The sequence below is a fragment of the Blennius ocellaris genome (assembly GCF_963422515.1).
Source record: "Blennius ocellaris genome assembly, chromosome: 6".
Lineage (NCBI taxonomy): Eukaryota > Metazoa > Chordata > Actinopteri > Blenniiformes > Blenniidae > Blennius > Blennius ocellaris.
Window position 1 is genome coordinate 24,251,148 of NC_137655.1, and position 27,996 is coordinate 24,279,143.

General features: G+C 43.8%; 1 protein-coding gene and 1 long non-coding RNA gene across 2 annotated transcripts; one reads left to right on the forward strand and one right to left on the reverse strand.

Moving 5' to 3' along the window:
* Window positions 1-1,568: 1,568 nt before the first annotated feature.
* Window positions 1,569-23,933, reverse strand: crfb1 (cytokine receptor family member b1; the record flags this gene model as incomplete). The annotated part of the gene is made up of 8 exons (XM_080498565.1): window positions 23,891-23,933; window positions 19,659-19,733; window positions 19,449-19,584; window positions 8,777-8,937; window positions 6,804-6,970; window positions 3,811-3,961; window positions 2,983-3,107; window positions 1,569-2,414 (listed from the first exon to the last, which is right to left on the reverse strand). The coding sequence occupies exons 2-8, from the start codon at window positions 19,705-19,707 to the stop codon at window positions 1,569-1,571; spliced, it is 1,635 nt and encodes a 544-aa protein (XP_080354691.1). The 5' UTR covers window positions 19,708-19,733; window positions 23,891-23,933.
* A 101-nt stretch (window positions 23,934-24,034) lies between these two features.
* On the forward strand, window positions 24,035-27,782 carry LOC308131048. Its single transcript, XR_013936646.1, has 4 exons — window positions 24,035-24,155; window positions 26,361-26,500; window positions 26,830-27,086; window positions 27,175-27,782. It is a non-coding gene; the product is annotated as an uncharacterized lncRNA (long non-coding RNA).
* Window positions 27,783-27,996: the final 214 nt, after the last annotated feature.

Sequence of the window (27,996 nt, forward strand, 5' to 3'; positions counted from 1 at the left end):
TCATGTATTTATCTCTACAAGCTTTGTGAAGCAAACAATGTATTTATTTTTTTTCTCCGCCGTCACTCGGAGATTTTCAGGTGAGGGAGGGGGGGGGGGGCTCACCGCTCACCACTCATGAGGTGAACGACACAGCGGAAGTGCTACTGACCGATTCAGTGAGCGACTCTTTCGAGTTTCGAAGTGAGTCGGTCATGTGAGCTGAACGATTGAAGGGAGGTGAGTCGGTCATGTGAGCTGAACGATTGGAGCGAGGTGACGCATCACTTCCTGTAAGTCGCTTCTGTGAAAGTCAGTCCGGTGCGTCAGTTTGTGTCATTTCCAGTCATGCTTCCACCTTGCACCATTTCAAGATGGTGGCGACCAGTAAACGAGTACGGCAGTGCCCGCAACACCGCCATCTTGGATTTCCCCATTGACATGTCTTGGTGGAGGGAGCCTGTCTGAATTGTCCTTCCTATTGCCTTCCCTATCGACTTTTCCTTTAACCCTGGAAGTGTTTTGTGTAGTGGCCATGATAAGGACTGTCCGAATTCTCAATAAGCAAAGAAAAGGAGGCTCATAGTTTCCTTAAGAACCTCCTTTAGCATAGGACAACACCGATGCTTACTTTACCAAAGGAGACAAGCTCATGCTGCCCCACAATTACTTACAGCGACAACATTTAAAGGGACAGGCTCATCCGAGCATCCAGGGAAACTCACGATGTAGGAAAAAGCTCATGTAAGTAACCAAAGCAATAATCTGCATTGAACAACTTTAAATGATCTAAAACCCAAATGCACTTTTTGTAGTCCATTTTCGAAAACTTGGTAGTGCCCCCCCACCATCATGATAGACATCAATAACTTGCGCCACCGTCGGATTATTATGACATCACCAAGTGAAAATGCAGTCCGACTGCCACACCAATGTGATCGCCTTTCATTAACTCCTTTCGGAAGCCTTCTAACACCTTTTCTTTACCCCGTGATGTCATCCATGGGGTTAAGGTAAAGTCTATAGATAAGGAGATAGGAGAGACAATTCGGAAGTAATCTTGGAATAGTTCAGATTTATCACTCGCAGTTGTGTTTACTACTCCAGAATCTTTTGCCATAATTCATTATGGATAATTTGGCTTCCCAAGTCTGGTCTGGATGCATTCTTGATAATGTGGCCATAACCACTGACCAGGCGTATCTTGTCTTCATCTGCCCTCACCTGTCCCATTGTTCCCATCTTCAATCACAGTAGCTGGGATTGGCTCCAGTGCCTCTGAACAGGATGTGCAGTAGATGGATGGATGAACAAAGGATCTCACAAAGAAAATGATATCCAGTCTTTTGTAAAATACTTTTAATTTAAGAGCTTTTCACATTTGTAGAATACTATATACACCTTTAACAAACCCATGACATTTTCCTCATTTGTCAGACTCGCATTGTCACTGAAGTCAATTTAAGACAGGGAATGTTCCTTCTCTGGCTGCTAAAAATAAACTTACTTGAAGACGTAGCATTACATGTATTACAATGCTACATCAAGATGTAGCATTACATAACCTGCAAACCCTAATTATAGGACCATTACTGGTGCCCCAAGTACCCAGTGAACAGCTCCTCCTCCTCCTCCTCCTCCTCCTCCTCCTCCTCCTCCTCCTCCTGAATCAAAGTGTTCACCTCATTGTCTTCATATTGTGTTACAGTAAGGTCTTCACGTAGCTGAAGCAGTGGTGTCTCCAGTGATTCACAACTGGCTTTGGTTTGGGAGTCACTCAAAGTTCGTCTGAGGTCAGAAGAAAATAGAGGCTTCAAACTATATTCTCTAAAAAAGTCACAATCCTTTTCCTCATCTTGCACATGCTCCTCCTCTGCAGCGAGTGATGCCAGGGTGACAGAGAACAGGTCAACATGGCTAGAGATGTACTGCAACTCCTCCTTCTCTGTAGCTTGGTGCTGGACTCCTGGTGGAGCCGGAGAAACTCCCGGTGCAGCCAGAGAACCTCCTTGCGGAACAGGAGAACATCTTGGTGAAGCAGGAGAACCTTCGAGTGGAACAGGAGAACCTCCTGGTAGAGCAGGAGAAACTCCGAGTGGAGCAGATTTGGTTTCATCTGGATCAACTCCTTCCTGAAGGACCTCTGGCGCAGCACACAACGCGACTGTCAAACTCCCAGAATCTCCTGAGGCGGGAGGACGGTCAGGAGAAACTTGATGACCTGAAGAGAGCCCCAAGTCTCTGTCCATGTAGACATTCATACCATCCTCTTCATCTTCATCTTCATCTTCCAGTCCAGAGAGGCAGTCTCTGGTTACAGCAGGTGGCGATGTGGAACTGTTGTGCTTCCTCTCTTCACTCTGTTCTGACCAGAGAGCGACGGGATCTGGGATGGTCCTCTCCAGGATCAGGGTGAAGCCTTCCTGGAGGGCTGTCTGGAGATACAGATGGAGCAGGGAGAAAAGAAGTGAACGTGCAAGGACTGACAAATACAACTGAACAGACAGATATTCGAAGAGTATTTGATCATTTTCCTTTTGTAGACAAAAGGTGATGATCTCTGATGTGCAGCATCCCGTCTTCTTATGAACACTCTACAGGAACCTTTGAACCTTCACCTACTGGATGCATTACACCATAAAAAGAAAGCAATCTACTAACTACTATCATACAAAAGGTTCATTCTCACATCAGAGTTGTTTTCTAACCTACTCAATTGTTTCTCATTCTCAACAAATCCTCCAATATTGAACTTTTAAATATCCCATACAAAGGGCATTTGTGAACAAAGATTTATCAAGATTCTCACAATTGTGAGATACTGATAAACAGCCAGTGGTAACACCTTCATGGTTTTTGCAGTTTTTGGAAACGAAATACTTTTCTTAACCTGAAATATTCCCAAAGTAGAGTCACAGGGTGAAAACCAGCGTAGGAACCAGACCTGTCTGCCCTGCTATTGTAGGAATCAGATCTGCAGGTGTATTAACCAGATCTACCCACCGTTAGAGCTGCAGGCAGCGTGACCTGCAACTTCCAGAGAAGCCCTGTGTAGCCAAGGAAGCCCACGGTGAAGGTCAACAACAGGATTACCATGCTGAGGAGAGCAGCCACTGCTTTGAAAACTCCTGAGAACGCACACGCACACGCACACACACACACACACACACACACTTTCTAAAATCTAAAGTCTTCAACTGGTGGACAATGCTGCAGTGAGAGTGCTGACAGGAAATATTGACAGGAAGAGAAACACAAAGTTGTTGGTCTAAAACTTCCTGTTCTGATCCGTCTGCAGCGACTTCATATCTGTCTTGTCTGTCTGTTGTCCTCTGACCCCCCCAAGAAGTCTCCTCTAAATCTGGTTCTAAAGAAAGTCTCCTCCTCTGAGTCTGGTGCTTCAGGTTTCTCCTCCTCTGTGCCTGGTTCTGCAGGCTTCTCCTCCTCCGAGTCTGGTTCTGCAAGTTTCTCCTCCCCCGAGCCCGATTCTGCAGATTTCTCCTTCTTCATACCTTGTTCTGAAGGTTTTTTCCCCTCTGGACTCGGGTCTGCAGCTTTCTCCTTGTCTGTACCTGGTTCTGCAGGTTTCTCCCTCCCTGTACCTGGTTCTGCACGTTTATCCTCCTCTTAGTCTGGTTCTGCAGGTTTTTACTCCTCCCTATCTGGTTCTGCATGTTTATCCTCCTCCTTTGAGTCTGGTGCTGCAGGTTTCTTCTCCTCCCTTCCTGGTTCTGCAGGTTCCTCCTCCTCTGAGTCTGGTTCATCAGGTTTCTCCTCCTCTGCGTGCTGTATGTGGTGTGTATAAATAAATCTGAATTGAAAGCAACTCACCTGCTCCCGGGGCCTGACTGCTGAAGTGGCAGTGCCAGGTTGAAGGCTCAGTCAGCTCATTGAGATGAGTCGTCAGTTTCACCTGCACGCAGTACTCCCCTCCTTTCTCCAAGTTGCTGAGAGTGAAACTCCTGTTTTTGGTTGTGAGGTTCTGCCAGTCAGATACATTTTAAAAAAGTAATTAAAATTAAAAGTACATGAGTCATCACGTCTCGGTGAAGCAGACGTTCACCCCTCACAAGATAACATTAACATTTCAAATGACCATGAGGCACTGAAACCCCAGGCATCCCCCTCCCCCAAGAGAGGCTGACTACCAACATGTTCTCAGCCAGTCAACAATTGGTTGGGCCCCCCAGGATTCGACAAAAGCTTTTAGAGTAAATGATCTTCCTCCTCTTTGCCCCTGCACTTGGTGGAAATAAACTACTGGGAGCAGTTCAACAGTTTGTGCTTTTCCCTCAATGAGCAGGAAAAGCCACGGCAGACCAAGCAACCAGTTCCTCAGGTCTGAAAAGGGAACAACTAGGACACTGCAAAGACTCTCCTGAAGAACCAGCTTCAACTTCTTCTCCCCAGCCAGTAGAACGTAGCCAACCAGAGTTGGCAGAATGTGCTAACTGCCACAGAAGCCAGCAGCTTCAGGCCTGGACAAACAAACTCTTTCTTCAAAGACATCAAAGAAGTGGCAACAACTGGGCATTTACATTAAATGATTAGTTCAACCTGATGCTATGCACAGAACGGTTTAACTTTTATGAAGCTGTGTTAATTCAATTACTAATGATTGAGTTCTATTGACAATGATCTTTGACAGAATTTATATCAGGATTAAAGTAGAATATTGAATGTCAGAAGGTTTTGCCTACATCAATGGTTGGACGCAAAAAATCAACTAAAATGATCTCTCAACTTAGATTTCTGTATCTGTGTCAAAATCGCCCAATTTATCTTACATCAGCTTCCTTTAAAGACTTGGATTCATTTATCCTTTCCTGTATTTGACATGGCAAGAAAGCCAGAATTTCAAAGATACACTTGCAGAAGCCTAAAGCGGAGGGAAGGTTTGGCCTGACAGGATTTAAACAATATTACTGGGCTGCCAACGTTCGAGACAATGTTTTGGCAACAGGGCAGTCTGGACAATCAGCCACCCTTTGCCCCATTGTGGTTTCAGATGGAGGCCAACTCAATATTATTATCAATAATTCCTCTTTACCAGAAATGCTATTTTGCACATTTGAAAAACCAGAATGTACTGTACATTAAAGCAGTCTGTTAGGATTTTAAACTTCAGTTCAAACACCTATATGCTTCAACCATTGTTTCACACCTCCTTGGCATGACGATTCTCATCATGACTGGAGAAAGAAGGGCTCAGCGTCAATTACTGACCTGCACACTGATGGTAAATATGCATCATACAATCAATTGAAAGAAAAATTGAATTTGCCTCAGTCACACTTCTTTAGGTATTTTCAGGTCAGGCATTATGTCCAATCCAAAAATTCTAAATTTCCAAAAATCTTCTAATTGAACATGAAATGTATAACATTTTCAAAAGCCCTCTTGACTCCAACTATCTTATTTCAAAACTTTTATTAATTATTAGATAATTGTATTATTGCCCATACTGAAAAATAGGGATACTTGGAGAGAAGGGTTGCGTATCAAACTGTCTGAATCCATGTGGACGAAATGTTTCTCTAGGATTCATTATTGTTCCGTAAACAGCAAACATCAATTAATTCAATTTAAAATTGTCCACTGCTTACATTATTCCAAAGTCGGATTACACAAAATCTATCCCTCAGTTACCCCAGTGTGTGACAGGTGCAATGTGTCGGACGGTACTTTGTCTCATGCTTTTTGGTCCCGTCCTTCACTGACAGGTTTCTGGTCAAAAATATTTGACTTTTACTCCAAGGCATATAAAGCGCCATCCAACTTGACGCTGGACTTATCATATTTGGTTGCACATAACCGATTAGGACTATCTCTGCTACAATGCGACAACCACTGGAACTGGGTCTGATTGTTGCAAAGAAACTAATACTGAAAGAATGAAAGTCTCCCATTCCCATTTGTTCCGGCTGTGGGTCACTGATATGTAATACAAATGGAAAGACTCCGCCATGGGTCCATGAACACTTTTACCAACTTTTGGACTCTATTTCTTGCTCATTTTGAAAATGCCAAGATACAACAGCTATTGAGTGAGCTCCTGTTCCAATTTATAATTTTTTTTCCAACTGTTATAAGATTTAACCAACCTGAGCAGCTCTATCAAGACAGTAACATGATTTTCTAGATTAAACCAACCTGAGCAGCTCTATCAAGACAGTAACATGATTTTCTAGATTAAGCCAGCCTGAGCAGCTCTATCAAGACAGTAACATGATTTTCGACATTAAACCAACCTGAGCAGCTCTATCAAGACAGTAACATGATTTTCGACATTAAACCAACCTGAGCAGCTCTATCAAGACAGTAACATGATTTTCGACATTAAACCAACCTGAGCAGCTCTATCAAGACAGTAACATGATTTTCGACATTAAACCAACCTGAGCAGCTCTATCAAGACAGTAACATGATTTTCGACATTAAACCAACCTGAGCAGCTCTATCAAGACAGTAACATGATTTTCAAGCAGGAGTATAAATGAGCAGGTAGTAGGAATATACCAAAGCAAAAAACAACAACAACAAAAGCAAAAACAAAACAACACAAAAAACAAAAACATGATTTTGACAATTGAAAGAATAATAGCAGAAAACAAGAAAAATCAGCAGCAAGTCTCATCAATGAGGAGTGGAAGTGTGTGTGTGTGTGTGGTTTGTCCACTGGGTGTGGTTGGAACTATTGCGGGGGGGCCTGTAGCACCACCCCAGGGCACGAGGCCATCGGTGTGTGTGTGTGTGTGTGTGTGTGTGTGTGTGTGTGTGTGTGTGTGTGTGTGTGTGTGTGTGTGTGGACAAGACAGTCTCACCATTAACCTTCGGCTATTCTTCTTCCTCCACAGGACGGTGAAAGAAGCCTTGTAGAACTCCTGAATGTCAGAAATGTTGGCGTCCTTGTCAGCCTGAGGCAGTGAAATGTTGATCTGGATGCAGTTGCCACAACCGGCCAGTGAGAGCAGTGGTGCGCCAATTTGACCTTGACACAGAAAACACAAACATGACAACTCAGCCTAACTTCTTTTTCCACAATAATTCGATCATACTCTTCAGCCCCAGTGTGACGTAGTTCAAGAATATTTTCTAACTGATAAATTGAGTGCCAGATCTCCTGACCTTATTTATAAAATTCAATTGTTGATGGCCATTGAAATTCATAAAAACAAGCTATTAATATGAAATCTGGGAAGTATTTTATAACAGCAATTAAATAATAATTACACTCCAAGCTGGTACACAGGGTTGGTTTACCGGGCTGGTACACTTTGCTGGTAAACCAGGCTGGTACACCGGACTCACAAAGGCACAAAATAAGGAAGTGAAACGTTTCAAAAGGTATTTTTAAAACATTCTTGCGGCAAGAGAAGATGAGTCACATACAACCTACATCTTCTTTCACATTCCAGCTACTTACTGGTGAAATACAAGCCGTGTTCAAAGACATGTACCAGTGTACCAGCATGGTGTACCTTACTGGTGTACCAGCCCGGTGCCTCCTGAGGTTTTACTGATACTCCTGACAGCTTGGTCCTTGGAGCCAGATTTCAACAACCCTGACACAACCAGGACTGGACAGAGATGTGCTTGAGGAAAATGCCAGTCTGAACTTTTCTCCTACTGAACTGTTGTAAAAGATTCTGCTGGAGGTGAAGAGGTGACGGAATCCGATCAATGGTTTAACAGAGACTGATTCTGGATCCACTGAGAGTGAGGAGGTGGTGTTTTGTGTGAAAGGGACAGTAGGTCCGGGACCACTCCATAAAGTAGCAGGTAAAGTTTTACTGCTGAAATGTGAATCAAAATGAATAGGTGACTTTTCCTGATTAAACCAACAGATTGCTGAAAGAGGAAATGTACAGTGTGACAGATCAGCCCTTTCCATACCACATCAAGTGTGGTAAGTCACACTCCCACTGCAGTGCTGGTGGATTATCCAGATTGCAACTCCCATCACAAAATCAAAAACTGTTTATTGTGACATTGAATTGATTGTGGAGAGTGTTAATAATATTTACACTGGGAAAAAGATAAATGTTTATGATGATTGAAGAAGGAACTACAAGTTATGTTGTGTTTTGGAGGTGACATCTGTTGTAAGAGGGGAGGGGATGTATTTAGCATTACTAAGGCTGTCAGAGTAGAACCAAGGTATTGTGGGTAATGTAATTGTGTTAGAGTTAACCTGAAGGAGAACACAACTCCTACATGTTCGAATACTCGGTGGGCACAGAAGTTTAACGTTAAATGGTGAGTTGAGTCCATTCTGTTCAGGAAGAAGTAGTGAAACATCGTCTTCTTACTTCATACTCCAGCAGGACCAGGTCCATCATGCTAGGAGCTTCATGCACTACCTGCAGGACCAGGTCCATCATGCTGGAAGCTTCATGTTAGACGTGGATTAGTAGTATAGTTGGTCGTCCAACCGGACGGTTGGTTGTTCAAATCTCACTTAGAGGAAGTGGGCACTTTACCCACATTGCCTCGTATGCATAGGTATGAATGGTGCGTAGCTTACAACCACTGGCGGGACTGGTGTGAATGAACAATGGTTTTTGTATACGCTTTGGGTAAGCCAGAAAAAAAGCGCTATACAAGCCATTATTATTATTACAACCTGTAGGACCAGGTCCATCACCTCCCAGATTTTTCGTTTCCAACCTGTAATATGCCGTTTCATCTCCGTGGAAATAACGTCCGATCTACATTGAGCATGGCGTCTCAACTGAAATGCCAGAAGTATATAATCATTAAATGACACACAGGGACACAGGCGAGTGGGACGTACTTTGACTGGCAGGGTGGAAGTTGATGATGTTGGAGGGTAGGGACGGGGTGGAGTTGGAGTACGCCCGCACGGCGAAGCTGTACTTCAAATGGTTCTCCAGCGTGACCTTCAAACATGTGTCTGATGAGCTGTTGAGCCGTTTCCACATCCGACCTCTGACCCTGCAGAGAAACATGGTGCGATGAAATCAGACTCTCAGCCAGGAAATCAAGGAGGAGCCCTGAAAAGGTAAATTAACTGGGAAGCTGTTCATTGGTGCCCTTATGATCCTTATTTGCTGCGACTGTGTTGCTGTTTATTGTTGAATTTGTTTTTGCTCATCTCCTTGATTTGTACTGGTAAATCAGACTGGTCTGTGCTGTTGCTGTTGCTGCAGATGTTATGTCTTTGACCTCTTTGTCACATTTAGTCTTTGCAATAAAAAATCAGTGCTTTATTCAGTCAACCGATAATGTTGTTGGCTGATCTGGACCAGAAATGCCAGGGCTGATCTTTTGCCCCAGTCCACCCCTGGTTGCACTACAACATTTCTGCAAGGTGGTGGGGATTGAGATGTTGTTTTAATTGTATGTTCTGTAATGAATGTGGAGAGTTATTAAAAAAACGTTTAATCTGAGATTATATTTTTGTGGTTTACATTAAAAGTTTGGAGATGGAGACGGAAAGTGTTATTTGGTGTGTGTGTGTTCTTTGCGTAATGCATGTGGAGTGATGTGCTTAAATAGTCAGATTATTTCCTTGTGGTTTGCATAAAAGGATTTTGGAGCTAATTGAGTGGCGTGACATAAACGTAGATGGTCCAGTGACTCAGGTTCATGTCAGCTGACCAAAGTTATTGCATTGTTATAGCGTTAAACTCATAGCGCATATGTTCACCTGAGAACTGATGATGTCTGCGGTACAGACATGGCTCTGTACACTGAAGTGTATATGACAATGAAGTAGTGAATTTCAATCAATTTCTTTATTTTTTAAACTGTATTTTAAATAGGCTTGTCGGCTCATAGGTTTTTTTTTGTGGTCAAAAAAAACGTTTTTTTTCACAGAACCTCCTGTTCAAAATTACTTCCAGTGGCCCTGGGTACTAGTTCAGAGCCAAGGCCAGATTTAGCACCAGTTCTTGGTCTTTCCACCACCAAAGCCCCAGCCTATCAGAGGTTAAACGGGTGCTAAGCCGGCCCGTTTTTTTCAGGATTTCATCGTAACATCATTGTAACTAACTTCACTTCCAGGTCTGGTATGGTGTTATGACCGCAGGCTGAGGTCTGCATGAGGCTACAGGGGACGCTCCACTGTGAGACGCCCCACTATTTCCTACCCATAGATCTTCTCAATAATGAAGCCATACCCTCGGTTCACCAGCAACTGCAAAACAAACTACAAACTACAACCGCTGCCCGGTTTTTAACAAATTCACCCAGACGTGAACACATTACCCCCTGTGCTGTTGTGTCTCCACTGGCTTCCAGTTCGTTTTAGAATCGATTTTAAACTTCTGTTGTTTGTTTTTAATGCCATCAATGGCCAGGGTCCCTCTTACCTGTCTGACATTTTAACTCTACGTGACCCTGGCAGGGCCCTGCGTTCTTCAGGTCAGCTTCTTTTAGACATTCCAAGGTGGAGATATAAACAGTGGGGCGATCGCTCTTTTGCAGTCGCTGCTCCGAGACTGTGGAACAAACTGCCCCCCGACATTCGCACCATCACTGATCTCGGCCTTTTTAAATCAAAACTGAAGACTCACCTTTTTAAGCTGGCTTTTAACTCTGCCTAGGGCAGTGTATTTTATTTTGCTCTGTATGCTCTGTTTTATGATTTTCTGGATGGCGTCAACAAACTGCAGCACCAACGCACCTCATACAGACAGCACCTGTGTTCTATTTTTTTTTTTTTTAATTGTTTTTATGTATTTATTCTTGTATTTAATTCTTAATGTATTGTTTTAGCTTGTAAAGCACTTTGGATGTCACCGGGTGATTATAAAAGGGCTATAGAAATAAAGTTGATTTGATTTTGATTTGATATTACTGTTCATGAAAGCTGATTCAGCCATAAAATGAGCCTTTCAGTGGTTTCATGTGAAAGAGAACTTTTGCTGTTGATCAGTGTTTACATAGCTAAATGGCTGTAGAGCTGCGTTCTAAAGTTCTACACCTCCGTTCCTCATCACGTTGAAGCATTTGATTCAGACACGTCCAGAAAGTGAAAGGAGTAGAAATTCACTATGTAATGCCCAACTGTTGCTGCCTGCGTCCTTGTATAACTACAGAGAAAGTCACACAAACCGCCACTACCCAACATCAGCCATCGAGCTAGCAGGACACACAGCTCACAGACACGACAGGACCTGGGACTGCGGTAAGAGCGGGGGGAGGGGGCTTTGCATCGAGGTGAACAACAGCTGGCGCACAAATGCTACCATTATCGACAGGCAATGCTCTGCAGTTCTGGAATTGATCACGATTAGATGCAGGCCACTGTACCTTAGCCAGCAACAGAACAACCACCCAGGAGCAGTGCATGTGATCGTGGAGGACTTTCATCATGCTGATTTGAAAGTGGTGCTTCCTAAATTCCACCAGTACATTAAATGAGCCACCAGGGGAGCTAAGACCCTGGATAAAGCCTACTCCAACATCAAGCATGGCTACAAGGCCACCCAGCTGCCCCATCTGGGCTCTTCTGATCATATATTGCTGCTCTTGATCCCGGCATACAAACCACAGAAGAAGCGGCAGGAAGTCTGGGACAGGGAGCCTGGAACAGAAATTCTGGGACAGGGAGCGTGGGACTAGGGGCCTCGGACAGTGAGCCTGGACCAGGGAGCCTGGGACTGGGAGCCTTGGACCGATACAACACAATTACTACTTTTCATCCGAACAGTCACAGATAACTTTGAAATAAGCGAGGAGCTGCCAAGATTGGACAGTGTCAAAGACATAATGAGAGGAGTCGATATTTGTGTGTCCCAGTCTCAATATAGACAATGTGAAGCCGCCATCTGTGGTCAGTGTCACAACAGATGGACCACCGGTGATGATCGCGGAAAAGGCTGATGCCATGTTGCCGTGTGGCTGAGGTGAGAAACGAATGAAATATCACTACATGATTCACCAAGAAGCTGTCGCTGCTAAAATGCTTAAAATGAGACGTCATGTACACCATTGTGGAGGCAACTAATTTCCTGAAGTCCACAGGACTGAATCACTGCCAATCCAAGATTTTTGTGGAGCAATCAGAGGCAGCTTGCCAATGTAATAAATTTCACTGCCGTCAGGTGGCTTAGCAGTGGTGAAACACTCAAGTGATTTTTGACATGAGGAAATAAATAAGAGAGTTCCTGGAGTTCAAAGGACCAGACGTGACAGACCTGAACAGTCGTCTCAGCGATCATGCACCCTAGCTCCATGGTACTGCAGCTCGTTCTGTATGTCCCACCGGAGCACTTTCTCCCTCTCTCAAAAACAATGAAAACATACCACAAAAGGTTTTGGGTTACCTCCTGGTCCGGGTTTAGGGGTGAGGGACAGATGTGCTCTCTCCAGCGCAGGAGGCTTGACCAACACTGCCCTCGTGGATGTTTATAATGCCGATATTAACTCTCCAGGGCCTGTTCTCCAGCTCGTACAGGCAGTCTTGGAACAGCTTCTTCTGAATCTTCAGTAACTCCACTGTTTTTTCAGTGCTTGTTACGCACTCAAAGTTTTCCCCGGCCAGGGACACTGCAGCAGTGAGGCGGCCATTAAAGTTATTTACCATCTCGCAGAGTGTGTCCACCGACGTCTGTAAAGGTTTTTCGAGTCCAGGATTAATGCCACCATGTATTGCCAGACTGAGGCCCATTGCTTCGCCAGTGCCGACACCAGCTGGCTCTTTGATGCCGCTGCCATCTTAGCAAGTTTGCTCGCTTCAGTAGCAGTACCGCCACGCGCAACTGGACAGCTTTGAGTGTTGCTCGTTTTGGCTTTAGAACCACTAATTCCACCACCGAATTGAAACCGTAGCTGTAATCCACCATTCAAAACACAACTCCAAAACAGACTGTAGGGTTTACAGGTATATCTTTACAATTCCACCGGAAGACCTCTATCATGTGACTTTCTCCGACATCGTGAACACCGGAAGTCATCAGCCCCTTTCTTATGCTTAATCACAAGGTTCCACTCTTGAGCCAACAGGGCCTAGCGCATGTGACGGTGGTTGTGATTATACATACGTGAAAGGAATACGAGGGGGGTTATGATCGGCGTAGACGACAATGGAGAACCTACAAGACCCAAAACACACTTCAAAATGCTGGAGTGACCATAGTAAGGCGAACGCCTCCTTTTCTATGGTGGAACAACAAAGCTGGTGGGTGTTAAACTTTCGTGAAAATTCGCTGACAGGATGCTCGACGCCTGCCACATCCTCCTGCAGCAACACCGCCCCAGCTCCAACCGCACTAGTGTCAACATCTAATTTAAACGGAAGCGCAAAATCCAGAGCGGCGAAAGCAGATGCATGACACAGGAGGGTTTTCATGCTCTCATACGCGTGCTGACACTCGGGAGACCACTGGTAATTTACCTTGAGACTGGTTAAGTGAGTCAATGGAGCCACCACATCGGAGAAAACTCCTGCAAAAGATCTGATAGTAACCAGTCATGCAGAGGAAACACCGCAAAGCACGTCTGGTTGTCGAAACACTGAACTCCACCACCGCACTAACTTTAGTCTCTAGTGGACGGATCCGGCCTTGACCAACCTGACTGCTCAAGTCCGTCACGGTACCCTTCCCAAACTGGCACTTGGCTTAGTTTAATATGAGCGACGTAGTGGCTAAGCGACAGAAAATCCCACGTAGGCTAGAGATGCTCACTCCAAGACGAGGAGTACACAATCAGATCACCCATGTTGGCCTTTCAATTTGTCACACCAGCCAAAACTGGGTACACCAGATGCTTGAAAGTGGCGGGTGTGTTACACATGCCAAATGCCATCACAGTATACTGTAAAAAAAAAAAAAAAGCAGTCATGGGTTGCGAAGGAGGATATCTCAGAGGCACGCTTTGTCAGTGGCACTTGCCAGTACCCTTTTAAGAGATCCAGTGAGAGAAGATACGAATCAGGCACAGTGACAGCGTTGACTTTTCGAAAATCGGTCAGACTTTCCCTCCAACAGACATGGCGAACTCCACAAACTGGAGCTCGCTGTGGCAAAACCATGTTGTAGCAGATACAGAGTTTTTTTTTTCATTACCTCACATCTTACCTGGTTAAGGCAGCACGGGTGCTGCTTAATGGGTTTTGCATCTTTTATATAACTTACAGCTAACAGAACACAGCTATTTAGCCACAAGCACCACCAAAGTGTACAGCTGCTAGCTACAGTAGCAAGCAGATTATAGTAACATTAGATGCATCTGTTCAACGTTACGTTTGGCAATTCATGATTTGCGTTAGCTCAATCATGCTGCGGACGTTTCAGAGTGACACACAATATTAGACTGACATTTACCAGCTTAGTATCATGATTCACAACACGAAACTTCACTAATGAATGTCAACTAACGGAGCCAAGGCATTTGGCGATGTCCCAGGGCTGCATATGAGATGGGCCGCAGTGCTCATAAATTAATGTGCTTATACGAGCACTGAAAATATTTTACAGTGCAGATTTACCTATAGATAAATATAACGCCTAGTAATTTCCAGGTTACAAAAAAATGGAGACACAGCTGCTAGGTGATGATGAAAAGCATTGTTGGACATAACATTGCTTTTAAAAATTAGCCGCGTCAGCATTCATATAAGTTATCATGGCATAGCACTGCAATGAGGTTAAGGGTAGATTTAAAATACCCCACATTCATAGCTTTGTTCTAATATGGATTGGAAAGCAAAGAAACTTGCCATCCCTTCTCGGGAAAGAGATGCAATGCACTACACAGAAGGCAGCCGAGTTGAATAAAAGGATCTTGAGCGTAAGTAATAATTATTAGCTCACTGTTGCTTGCTTAGAGTGTCTTTCACGAGGAAACATAATGTTTAAAAAAAAAAAAAAAAATCACCCTAACCCACCACTCATTTACATAAAAGCAGATGATATGAAATAGGGCCAAGGGTGTAAAATCCCAGTTAACTTGTTTAGGCTTTTTCTCTTTGTGTGCTTGTTTGATTTGTCACATAATTAAAGCCGATTACACTGTAAGCAACATTAGGCTCTATGAAAGGTGCTATTGTGGCGGTTGCTAGGAGCCAGGCCTCTCACCCCAAAGGACTCTGGGTAGAGGGGCGGGGTTTGGGCTCTCCCGTGCTGGGGCTTTCGTGGGCTGTGCCAGTCCAGTTCTGTTTTCGCTACAATAAAGACGTGTTCCAAGATTCAGCTCTGCCTCATCCTTCGTCCTGCCACACTGTTATTTATATTAATTTTCTTTATCTTACAGGTGATCGTCAAAGACATGAGGCCTTTGTCTCTTGTTGACGGTGACATATTCATTGATATGGTCGAATATGCCTGCCCCGGCTTCAAATGTCCATCCAGGTGGTGGTTCACATATCAGTTGGAAAAGACATATCAAGGTACTCTTGAAGATCAAAAGAACAACATAAAGAAGAGGTCCTCAAAAATCACTCACTACCGATGCCTGGACTAGCATTGCCACAGAGGCCTACCTCGGAGAGACCTGCCACTACATCAATGAGAAGTGAGCGATGGTCTCATTTGTCCTGTGTACAAAGCCCCTCGATGACCGACACACAGCAGACAACATCACTCTCTGGATTGAAGAAGTCCCTGAGAAGTTTCATTTCTATCTCCATAATGATGTCCAGGCAATTGTCCACAACAATGCAGCCAATGTGGTTAAAGCCCTATGGATCCTTGAGGAGAGGCATTGTGTTGCCTCACTTCGGTGTGCCGGCCATACAACACAGTTGATATTCAACCATGCTCTGAAAGATCCCTGGATCAGCAGGGCACTTGGGGCAGCAAGGGAGCATGTCAGTTACTTCCAAAGTACAATGTCACCCTCCTTAAACTTAAGGCCAAACAAGAATGGATGGGCACACCTCAACACAAGCTAACCCAGGATGTAGCTGTGTGATGGAATAATTCCTAGTATATGTTTACACACCTTTTTGAGCAGTGGTAGCCTGCAACTACAACCCTCTCAGACCCAGAGGCCACCAAGGCATGAAAGCTGACCAGTGGAGCCTCCTGGAGGAACTACAGCAAGCACTTGAGCCATTTGAGCCAGCCACCGTCTTCCTGAATGGAGAGGCATACGTCACAGGATCTGTTCTGCCTCCACTGGTGAGAGGCCTCCAGAAGTCCACAGAGACCACCTTTGAATCTGCTCCCATTGCCACCTTCCAAAACACAGCCGCTGCAGAAATTGCTTCAAGGTCAGTTTAATTATTCAGTTCTTTAAATCTCTTGTATTGAACTAACCAAATCTATTTTAAAATAAGCTTTCCCAGTTTGCATCTTTCAATGTGTTCCCATTGGTATTATATCATAAAGAGCTATTGATTCCACTAGTCTTTCTCTCCAAGCAGTTTGAATTTCTGTAATCCATTATTTTTGATATGGAAGAGTGAGACTTCATACAATGAAAATGGGAACAATGTGAGCATCCTTACGAAAACTCAAGTTCCTGTCCACAGATGACATACTGGAGGTAAAAATCAAAGTTCAGAGCCTTGCACTTGAAGCCACACCAGTTCGAGTGAGGGAAGAGCCTGAAGAAGATGTCTCCCACCAGCGAGATGACTTCAGGCAAAAGCCAAAGACTGTCCTGGACACGCTGCTTGGCTCAGATGATGATGAGGAGCTGAAAGATGAAGACCCATGCCGAGACCAAAGTGAAGACACTTAGGGCTTTTTCACCAGAAAGAACCAGGAGCTAGTTCAGGGTGGGTGCCAGGGCCAGTTCTTAAATGAGCACCGCCAAAGAACTGGTTCTTTTTCCACCGTTAACGGAGTCAAGCGAGAGCCACGTCATTACGTCACTCCAAAATGTGATACGTCACTGATTTCGCCGACCAGCGCTGACAGCGCTCATATAGAAGAATGAGGAGATGGACTGTATTCATCTGTTTAGTCCAGGGCCGCGGCATCGAGTCTGGCCTGAACCTCGCATGCAGACGAAAGTGACAGAAAACATTGAGTCTCCTCGTTGCTCTATTGGTGTGTTTTCACATCTGTCTCCGTCCATAGCTGCGGAGTGGTCAGAGAGAGAGAGAAAAAAAAGCGCGTGAATGAGCTTGGGGCTTATTTTTCCACATGTGGGCATTACATAGTGAGTTTCTGCTCCTTTCACTTTATTTCTGGACGTGTCTGAATCAAATGCTTCAACATCAGGAGGAATGGAGGTGTAGAATGATAGAACGCAGCTCTCCAGCCGTTTATAATGGAAGTATACGTAAACACACACTGATTAAAGTTCTCTTTCACATGAAGCCATTAAAAGGCCCATTTTATGGTTAAACAAATCCAGCTTTCATTTACAGTAGTATGTAGTTTGGTGATGAATCAAAAGTATCGCTTAATTATAAAGTTCTGTGGTACAAAATATTGGAACGTCTTGGAGCGGAGCATAATGCATCCTCACACAGGATTGTGCAGCGGTTGCAGCGCCGCAGCCTGCGGTGATGACGCAAAACAAGACATGAAAGTGAAGTTACCATATTTTCCGCACTATAAGGCGCACCTAAATACCTCAAATTTTCTCAAAAGCTGCCAGTGCGCCTTATCACCCGGTGCACCTTATATATGGAAGAATTGCGCTACTCGAGACTGCTATTTGACAGCTGAACAACCAGAAGCTTTTATTTTGACAACTCTAACTTCGCAACCAGATCTTCAGAGCGGACGACACTCCACACAACACCTTCATCACTCATGGTTGCACACCAACATTCTAACAAACCAAAATAAACTAGATGAAATAATTACTCCCTAAACTGGGGAACAAAAACACAGCATAAACACAATCAACACAACACCAAGCCCAACAACAACCCACAATAACCTCCAACAACACAAAACATGAATTCCCATCATGCCTTACATCCTGAGCTCCTCAGTGCAGCCGATAGCTGCAATGAATTATGGGAGTTTCTGTTTGTGGTGTTTTAAATGCAATTATTGGGGGTTATATTTGGTTTGTGGTGTCGGTAATAATTGTGTTATGTTGTGTTTTTGTTGCTTAGTTCATGTAGTTTAGTTTATTACCGGTAGTTGTAAGTTGTCAACCAGTAGTGAAGAAGGTTTTGTGTGTAGTGTCCTCCTGGCATAGGCTGCAGGTAGGACTATCAAAATAAGGCGTGTGCACCTCTCTGGGTGTTAGAATCAGTGTCAAATGTAACCTAATGGCTTTGAGCTATCAAGGTTGCTGACCACTGGTCTATTCCATGCGCCTTATATGGTGGTGCGCCTTATATACGAACAAAGTTTTAATTATGTCAATCAATCTAGGTGCGCCCTATAATCCGGTGCGCCTTATAGGGCAGAAAATACGGTAGTTAGAATGATGTTATGATGAAAAGCGTGAAAACAATGCAAAACTGCTTCTAAATTCTATACCTCGCGCAGCGGAGGAGCTCTGCACCTCGAGAGCCGCGGCGTGATCAAGAATTAAATGACCTTGTTCCCGCCTATTATTAATTTCAGGGAGCGACTGATTACATCGTTCTAATGCTTTATTTTTATTTGTAACTTTTTTTTCTCAATAACCACTTTGGGGCTCCGTGTTCGTTGTAGATTTCAGAAAGCTGGTTCGAGTCTCTTCCGCCTTGCAAGTAGCGAGAACTCCAGCGATAACTCCGTCCCCGCCTGATGACGCGTCTTGCTCCAGCCTGGCTCTTCGCGAGCCCAGGAAGGAAGTGGAGCCAGCATAGCCCCAGAGTTTCTGTCCTTTCTGAAGCATTGGTAACCAAAAATACTCATCATATTAGTTGGTATACAATTGTGCAGCCAGGATTCCGTTAAACACAGATAATCCAAGTTGGAGTCCAGGAAAAGGGCGGAGATCTGATCCCTTTTCAAGATGAGACTGCACATATTTAATTGTCCTCCTAGTATTCCTTTGGGCTTCGACATGGGCTCCCAAAGCACCTGGGAATGGTTGACAATTTGAAAGCAAAGATATTCATTTTGTTTTTGCGCAGCCCGACTATCTATGCTCAGTTGCAGCACCAACAGCAGAGTTTCCAGCTCTAACACCACGAATGATTGGGACTATTTTCAGGGGTTTTAGCGCTGAATAGGACGTTGCCTCACGGACATTGAAAATGTGTAGTAGTCTGTAGAAATATGTACTAATCTCGAACTGGCGTTAAGATCTACCACTGTGTACTGTGCACTGCACAGTGTGTTTTTGCACTGCATTTTTTTTATCTTTTATACAGGAGAGATTTAAGTTCGGGCTGAAAAACTGAAAAAACCCTTCTGAATGCCACTGAAGGCTGCGGACCGCTGCTGATGCTGAATGGCACCGAATCCTGCAGAACCCTGCTTAACGCCACTGAACCCTGTTCAACACCACTGAACCCTGTTCAACACCACTGAACCCTGCTGAATGCTGCTGAACGCCACTGAACACTGCATGTTTCCTGCTGAACACTGGAAAGATTTTTCCAGAGGAAAAACTTTGGTTCAAAGATCCAAGACTGGGTGAGACATTACCTTGTCAGGATGACATAGCGCTCTGGAGCTGTGCCTTGAGGAGGGTCCCAGCAGAGGACATGCTTAAAGTTAGTGGAGATGATGTGAGCATTGACAGGGGCAGGAGGGGCAGGAGGGGCAGGAGGGGCAGCGAGCACTGTGAATATGAAAACATGACATGAACATGCAGCACTGACACTCAGCTAAATTGTTAGAACAGGGCTCATGTACCAGAGTGGATCAGCATGGCGATGAGGAGGCACAGCCAGCAGCTCTTCATCCTTCATGCTCACAGTCACTCACATCCTGAAACGACATGCAGACGCTACAGTTCAATCAAATTCCAGCGAGTTACTGGGCAATTCATTTCTTCCATTTCATCATGCTGATCACATGGACGAGTGCAGAAATTACTCCTCTTCAAAAGCAACTACACTGAGCCAAACTACACCGGAATACTCTTCTTAGAAATGTAGGGATTTCTTACCTCATAAGGATCACTATTTATGTTGTGGTTGGCTATCAATAATGATAATAATTATCAAAGATAGCTATTAATTATGTTATTGAAATTTAATCTGATGTGTATCAGACACCTCGGAGCACCACCTGTCTTAACAGGAAATGATAACCAATTCAGTTATATCAGTCTCATAAGATATACTAAACAGTTAGTCAGGAATTGGAATTAATAGTTTACATTTATCAGAATTAACAGTAAAGCTTGAAGGATTACGGAGTTCTTGACACAGAAGAGGTCGACATTTCATTCACCTTTGTGCACATTAATAACACAGCAAGTATGATTCCAAAAATGATATTCATTTACAATGAAAACAAATAAAACACAGATTCTAACTACCTATATGCAGCTTGGTGTGTGTAGGTGCGTGTTCGTGTGGAGAGAGAAAGGTGGAGGGAGTGTGTGTGTGTGACGTGTGATGGAACTACAAAACAAGATGGCATTTCACAAGAAACTACATTCAAATGGAGGTTATCAGAGAGCAGGAAGTCTGTCCTGGGTCTCCACCATGTGCTGGAGAACAATGGAACATGGAAGCTAGTCTTTAGCGTCTGCTTCCTGTGTGTCTCTGCTAAAGGACCATTTCTAGAATGAGTTGATGTGAATGAGACTTGCTTTGTAAAATGTCAGGAGTCATCAGATGGTGTTCAGTTACTGTGTGATGTTGTCTTTGATGTGATATGAGTAGGATTGTGAGTTAACAAGTAAGTAAAGCAACGATTAGCATGCAGACCCTGTGTCTGTGGCAGAGCTAACGTTGGTTTACAGGTTGATAACTGCTCCTAATATCATTATCAGTAGAATTCAATCACTGTAATAGAATCAACACATCTTCATAATGTTAAACAGTTCTATCATAGCATCAGGTTTAACTAGTCTCAGGTAAAGCCCAGTTGTTGTTCCCACTTCCTTGAAGGAGTTCGGTTGTTGTCCAGGCTGGAGGGAAGCTGGTGTCTTCTCCTGTAGTTAGCACCTCCTGCTAACTGTGGTTGCTGGTTCTGCAGGCCGAGGAGAAGAAGATGGAGTTGATGTTTCAGGAGTCCTTCTTTGCAGTTCCTGGTTGTTCCTTTTGTCCAGACTGAGGAGCTGGTCGCTCAGGTCTGTGATGGTTTTCCTGCTTGTTGAGGAAAACACAAAGAAGTTCTGTAAGGTGTCGTTTCCCTGGTCCGGTCCTGGAGAAACCGTTTGGGTTTCCTTGGTTGATGGGAGAGCAGACTCTGGGCGCTGGTCTTCGGGTCCTGGGAAGGTCTGACCCTCGTGGTCGGGTCAGCAGAGGAGTTGAGGAGTGAAGGCCCCTGGTTGCAGGCCTCTGGTGTTAGCTGCATGCTAATGCTGGGTGAGTTGAGCTGCTGGGAAGCAGCTCTTCAGCAACCCACCTCCTCAGGGTCCAGTCTTGCAAGGGAGCGTGGAGCCCGGCTGAATGCCTTTTGTTCTGGGAAGCAGCTCTTCCTTGGTGTTCACAGGAGACGACTTGCTGCAAGACTCTCTTGCAAGACTGCTTTTGCAGGCTTTTGTTTAAAGTTTGCTGATTCGAAGGTGTCAAATCCTGAGAGCTTCAACCAATCAGTGTGAGCTGAGTGAATGGGGGAAGCGTCTTTTCAGCAGAAAGCGGGGAAGGACCTGCTGTGGCAAAAGGTCCCCCCCACTGGGTGTGATGGTCAACCACATTCCTGCGTCCGAATTCATCTCATGACTGTGTATCGTGACAAATGAAAATTGTCTTTCCTTACAAATGAACAAACTTTCTGTGGTCTTGTGAGATCCCAACAGAAAGCAACTAAATTCATATAAAATACATTTTCACTCTGCTCACGAACGTCATCCAGATAAGATAAGATAAGATAAGATAGAATTGTGGTCAATCGATTTAAAAAATTAACTAATTAATTGCACAATTTTCTATAATTAATTGCAATTGACTACATTGTTTTTCTCCTGAAGACTGAAGCATGTATTGGATATTTATTAAGGGAAAACCACAGAATTAATGTCGACTCAACACAGACTATATTTAAATTGAAAGATTATTTTTATAACGTCATTTTAGGTTTTGATGAAACCGTTTTGCAACAAGATTAGCAAAAACCTAAATAAAGTATTTAATAAACATCTATAGATCAATCATAGAACCAACCAATAGAATGGTTGGTTGAGAGATAAGTGCATGTAAGAGTGGAAGAGTCTTAGAAAGAGCGAGAGAGAGCGAGAGCGAGAGAGAGATAAGATAAGATTAGAAAGGCGCCAGCCCCAATAAGCAGCATACCTGCTATCATGAATCCGAATATGTAGAGGTGGCCAAACACAAGGACCTTCAGGATCCCCAGGAGTTAAGCAGGTATCCGGTGTCACACATTCCATCGAGACATGCGGGCTCTCCCTTACTCAATTATGGTGTCGTAAAAATTTGGTCGGTTGCATTGAGAGACCAGCTGATCAATTGTATGGTTCCGGTTTGGTTTGGATGGGGATGGAAGGAGAGGCTCTTCTTAGATCGGACACGAGACAATACAAGACAGGAGAAGCAAGCAGGGAGGCGAGGGAGGACAGGAGAGAAGAGGGAAGTGTCTGCCTTCATTGAGTGCTGGAAGAAGAAGAATGCATGTATGGAGGGTAATCCTTTCGTGTATTTATGTTAAAAGTGAAGAGAGTTGTAGTACTCAAAAAAGGCTATTGTGTGTAATAATATTTGTGTTTATATTATTTCAGATTGAATGCACAAAGTGCAAGAAGTGGTTCCACTCCCCATGTGTGGCAATGGTTGATGGTGGGCCACAGCAGGCGAAAACCAATACAGTTGGACCTGTGGGAACTGTTATTCACCCGAGACCAAAATCTTGTTTTTTACGATTGTTTCATCAATTGTTTGTTCTTTGTTTAATAAATTTTCCTGAATCTGACAAGAGTTCTTCATACTTTTTCAGAAATCTTGAGTGATACTTCTTATCAGTCTGTTGCCCCTAAACTTTGGAACGCTCTGCCCCTGTCTCTGCGCCTGGTAGACTCTGTTGTCTCTTTTAAAAAGGATCTGAAAACATGTTTATTTAGAGAGCTTTTGGTTGATGGGTTTTCACTAGTGTCACTTTAATTTTACACATGTATATACATTTCATATTGTTGTTTTACCTTTTCTCCTGTACAGCACTTTGTGATTTTATCTGTGAAAAGCGCTTTATAAATAAACTTTACTTACTTACTGTCATGGTAAGTCTGAGGTTATGCATGCAAGTAAGGCTGTGTTCAGCTTGCATGTGAAAGATATCCCCTAAGGGGAAATTCAGAAATGGCAGCAGCAAGAGCAAGAAGTATGTAATATGAAAATCAAAAGGATTAAGATCCATCCAAATTAGGACCAAACCTATGAAGACTTTTTTTTTTATGGCCAATTGAAAACAGGCGAGACACCATTACTTTCGGTAAATTGCTCTAGGTTTAACAGCAGTTTACTCGAAATTTCTTCAGTAATTTTCTTTCATATGGTTTGTAATAATAAAGACGTATGTCTAGTATTGTGAAATCAGGTGTAAACCTATGAAGAAATCTTTTTTATTGCAAATTGAAAACAGGCGAGAGACCACTATGTTCAGTAATTTGCTCCAAGTTTAACAGAAATGTACTCCAAATTTCCACTGTAATTTTCCGGGCTTTTATCTGGGCATCTATCGCTGCTTTCTGGGCTTTTATTTAAAGGTTTCCGTTCAGCGTTGCGGTCGTACGATCGTGTTTTACCGTAAAGGCGCTACCTAAATGTGTAGCAAATAACACATGCGGGCTCACTTGACCAGTATCTCCGAGAGAAAAATGCAATTACTCTTGTTGTAAAGTAATTGAAGCAATCAGGAGGACTAACTAAATGCGTGAATCACGGGTACAAAGTTGATGAGTGTCTGTGGGGCTTCTTGCTGAGCTTGAAGTGAACATGAAATAACAAAATGTCACTCACCAGAGCAGCAGCCGCCTGACCAGGAGCTTTCATTTCTCTGCTGTCAGAACCCGGAAGAAAGAAAGAAAGAGAGAGCGAGCGAGCAAGCGAGAGAGAGAGAGAGAGAAACGCACGGCTTGGTTTCCGCCTCCTCCTCCGATCACTGGGACCCACAGCCGTTCATTCCATGTTATGTGTCTGCAGCACGGATCTCGTTGGTTGGATGCGGATAGTGCTGCGGGTTCACTGCTCCACGGCTGGGCGGGAGCTTGTCATTGTCTCCGAGGTAGGCTCACTTCCTCACCTGCAGCTGTTCCTATTTAAAAATAAGTTTAAGCGCCGTCGTTTGGCTTTGTTTTTATCCAGCTTTCTGTGCTCGTGATGATCGAATCTGAACGAATCGTTCAAAACCCGCGAATCACTTTACTGAACGGTGACTCGCGAGTTATCACATTCATTAACTCGTTCACTGAGTCATTCTTGCTACGGCCTTCAGCCGCAGAGAGGAAAATATAAGTGTTATTGTTCTGCAGCTCGTCTAACTCCATTACTCACTTTAGTCACCCTGTGAGAAAAGCAGCTGTAATTCTAAAAGAGCTGCTAACAGCAGCTTGTAGCCGAGCCGCTAACGCTAGCTGCTAAGCACAGCAGCTAAGCAGAGCCTTACATTCACATGAGGCTTTCAGCACGCTCGAGTCTGCTTGTAGGTGAAGTTCAGCACGAATGACCGACTCACCTCGCTTCAATCATTCAGCTCACATGCCCGAGTCAACTCGCTTCAATTGTTCAGCTCACATGCCCGAGTCGGCCCGCCTCAATCGTTCAGCTCACATGCCCGAGTCGGCCCGCCTCAATCGTTCAGCTCACATGCCCGAGTCGGCCCGCCTCAATCGTTCAGCTCACATGCCCGAGTCGGCCCGCCTCAATCGTTCAGCTCACATGCCCGAGTCACCTCGAAACTCGAAAGAGTCGTTCACTGAATCGGTCAGTAGCACTTCCGCTGTATCGTTCACCTCATGAGCGGTGAGCACCCCGCCAAGAGATGCCAGTGGGGAAATCAAGGATGGCGGTGTGTGGGCGCTGCCATCTTGAAACGGTGCAGGGCGGAAGCATAGGTGGAAATGATGCAAGGTGACGCACTGGAAGTGACGTATTCAGAATAAGACGCACAGGAGGTGATGTGATGCACTGAACGTGCAGGAAGTTACGTAGACAGAAGCTGACCCACAGGAAGTGACGTGATGGACCGAACATGCAGGAAGTTATGTGGCGGAACCCACTTGCCAGAAATGAGAGAAGCCGTCGGTGGGGAATCCAAAATGGCCGACAATTTTTCCGCGTCCAGACGACCGCCGCCATCTTGTTTGGCCATTTTGACCCGAATCACCACCCCAGCGCCACTGTTGGTGGGAGGCAGCACTACATGCAGTATGGCTGCTTCCTGTGGATCGCCGCGTTGTTTTGTTCCGACGCACAATTACAACGTCACTGTCGGTGGGAGGCAAGAGAACATGATCCGCAATACAACCGTGCTCCTCCAGACTTGAAACCTCGCCAGTGCGGTATAAAAATGGCGGTGTACGGCCGCTGACATGCTTGTTTGTGGATGCTGACACACTTGTTTGCGGACGCCGCCATTATCGCTCACGGTCAGCGCCATACTACTCTCAAAACTCAAACCTCGCCAGTGCGGTATCACAATGGTGGCTTACGGGCGCCGACATACTCGTTTGTGGTTGCCGACATATTTAAAAGGACAACTGACGTTACGTCACGGTTTCATGGATCATGTTCAGTTTGAAGAAGCACAAGTACACTGGAGGGAACATCCAGGTGGATATAATGTGAATAAAGCTCAGAGAGTGTCTATAAGGTCCAGATCCAAGTGGATTGAAGAGAGAGAGGACCCCCCCCCCATCATATTACATATTCAATTTATACAAACAGCCTGGAGAAAATAATGCTTTGAACAAAAATATAATGGAGGTTTCATTATCAACCTCGATGCATCCTCTTAAGAAAATGCTGAATCACTTTTCAATTACATAAATGATCTGATTCTCGTAAACAAAGAAAACTTTACAAATGTAGAAGAGGATGGAATCAAATTTTGAACAATTTAATCAAATGTATAACATAATGCAACAAATCATTTAGATGTTTGTCAATAAAGTTAAATGTTTATGTCTGTGCCACACATATAGAGAACTGAAATTGCATTTCTCTTCACACCTGCATTTAAAAAAGAATTTCACACATGAACAATAGAAATAGTTGACATAACATATATACAGGCTATGAATATAATAAGTTAAGAGAAGTATAAAAAGATAAATAATGTAAACACTGCAGAGAAATCAACACAGTAAAGTGAACAGAAAGTTTTAACGAATATAAATGATGATGATTGACTTGTTCTTTTTTCAGAAGCAATCTTCTATTTAAAATGAAATTAAACAAAAATAATGTGAACACATCTCTTGTTTTGCAGGATTTTTTAATCCAGACACAGAAATGCTGGAATGGATGCAGTGCAAACTTTGCAAAGGCAAAAGGTTGTGCCTTAAAATCCCACAAACATCTGGAGGAGTCATCCAGCTGTGGATGTAACACCACGAATGAGAGCACAAGGTACTACAACAATAGTTTGTACAGTTATTCAATAGATAGTGTGTCGTATGGCAGAAATGACTGAACCACTTGGTGAGATATTTATTCTGTGTTGATGTTGTGTCTTTATATGAGGTCACTACTTCCATAAAGGTTTAATCATCAACAGTAGTTTGATGATCACATTGTCAAAGTAAAATATCAACTGATTCTGCATCTTGTCTACAGTTGGTGATTAATATTGTTTAAATCACAGAAACAATAATTCCCAGACAGTTTTGACTTTAATCAAAGTGTAACTTTCCTGCTGCGTCTTTTCATTGGTTTTCACAAAATATTTTTCTCTGCAGGATCATTGAGGCTGTTGAAGGAGGAGGGGGATCCTCACTATGTTTTCCAGAGAGCAGATCAAGGTGAGTGAAACAAACTGTGAGTGAACCACTGCGCTAATATCTGTTCTCTCTTTGCTCTTTGGCTTCAGAGCTTCATGATGATCTCCTGGACTCGATGGTCCGTTCAAACAGAATGAACCTCTGGAAGATGTCGTCTGCATCACCTTCCCTCCAGCAGCACGTCATCATGAAGATGTTGTTTCAGTGACCAGCAGGTCAGAAAACATCTCTTCAATCAAGTTTCAGAGTTTTTACATAACATAAGCTTGATTTGTTTACTTGTATTCCTCTGTATTGTAACAGATGTTGGAGCTACTGGAAGAGATGGAGGAGGTCACAGGAATCAAGAAGAGGGACCAGAGACTCATCAGTTATGTTTTTGATGTTATACTTCCAGAAGTAAGATGATCAATCAATGGAGGACATCATAGAAGTCGAGTGGTCGATATTTTGTGTCTTTTGAAACCTGTCCACATGCACCTTGTCAGTGTTTTTCAGATCATCATCAACATCCTGTTAGGCTCAGGTCACACAAGGCTGGAGGCCGAGGTCATCATAGCCAGTGGGAGAAAGTTCCAACACTCTCACTGGAGAACCAACCTACATGATGAACAAGAGTCTGAATGCATTCGGTGATGGTGTAGTAATCTGATTACTTCCTGTTTTCACCTTAGTGTAGCTGCACTGCTGTTCATTATCATCTCATCTATTGGAATCTTTACCTTTACTTTTGGTTCTCAGAGTGCTGGTTTACCTGAGGTTCTAGGTTTTCTAAAAGTAGAATGTAGGCGGAGCTTTCAGAGTGGATCTCTCTTTTATCTATGTCTGTCCTCTGTTCTGTCCTCTCACCTCAACCGCTCAGCAGAAAAGACGCCACCTCTGACTCTGGTTTCTACAAAGGTTTCTTCCTGTTAGAGGGACTTTTCCTTTCCACACGTGCTCATATGAGTTTTCTCTATCAAAGTCACCTGTGCTTGTGTATAAAATAAAGAACAATGATTCATGGATGTTTGATTCTTTTAAAGTTGTCAGAGGTACTTTTTGAAGGTTTGTCATGGACATTTACTCCTTTCCTGCTGAAGTATCTACAGTTACTCTCCATTCTTGTAGTTTGTTTTGCTTAAT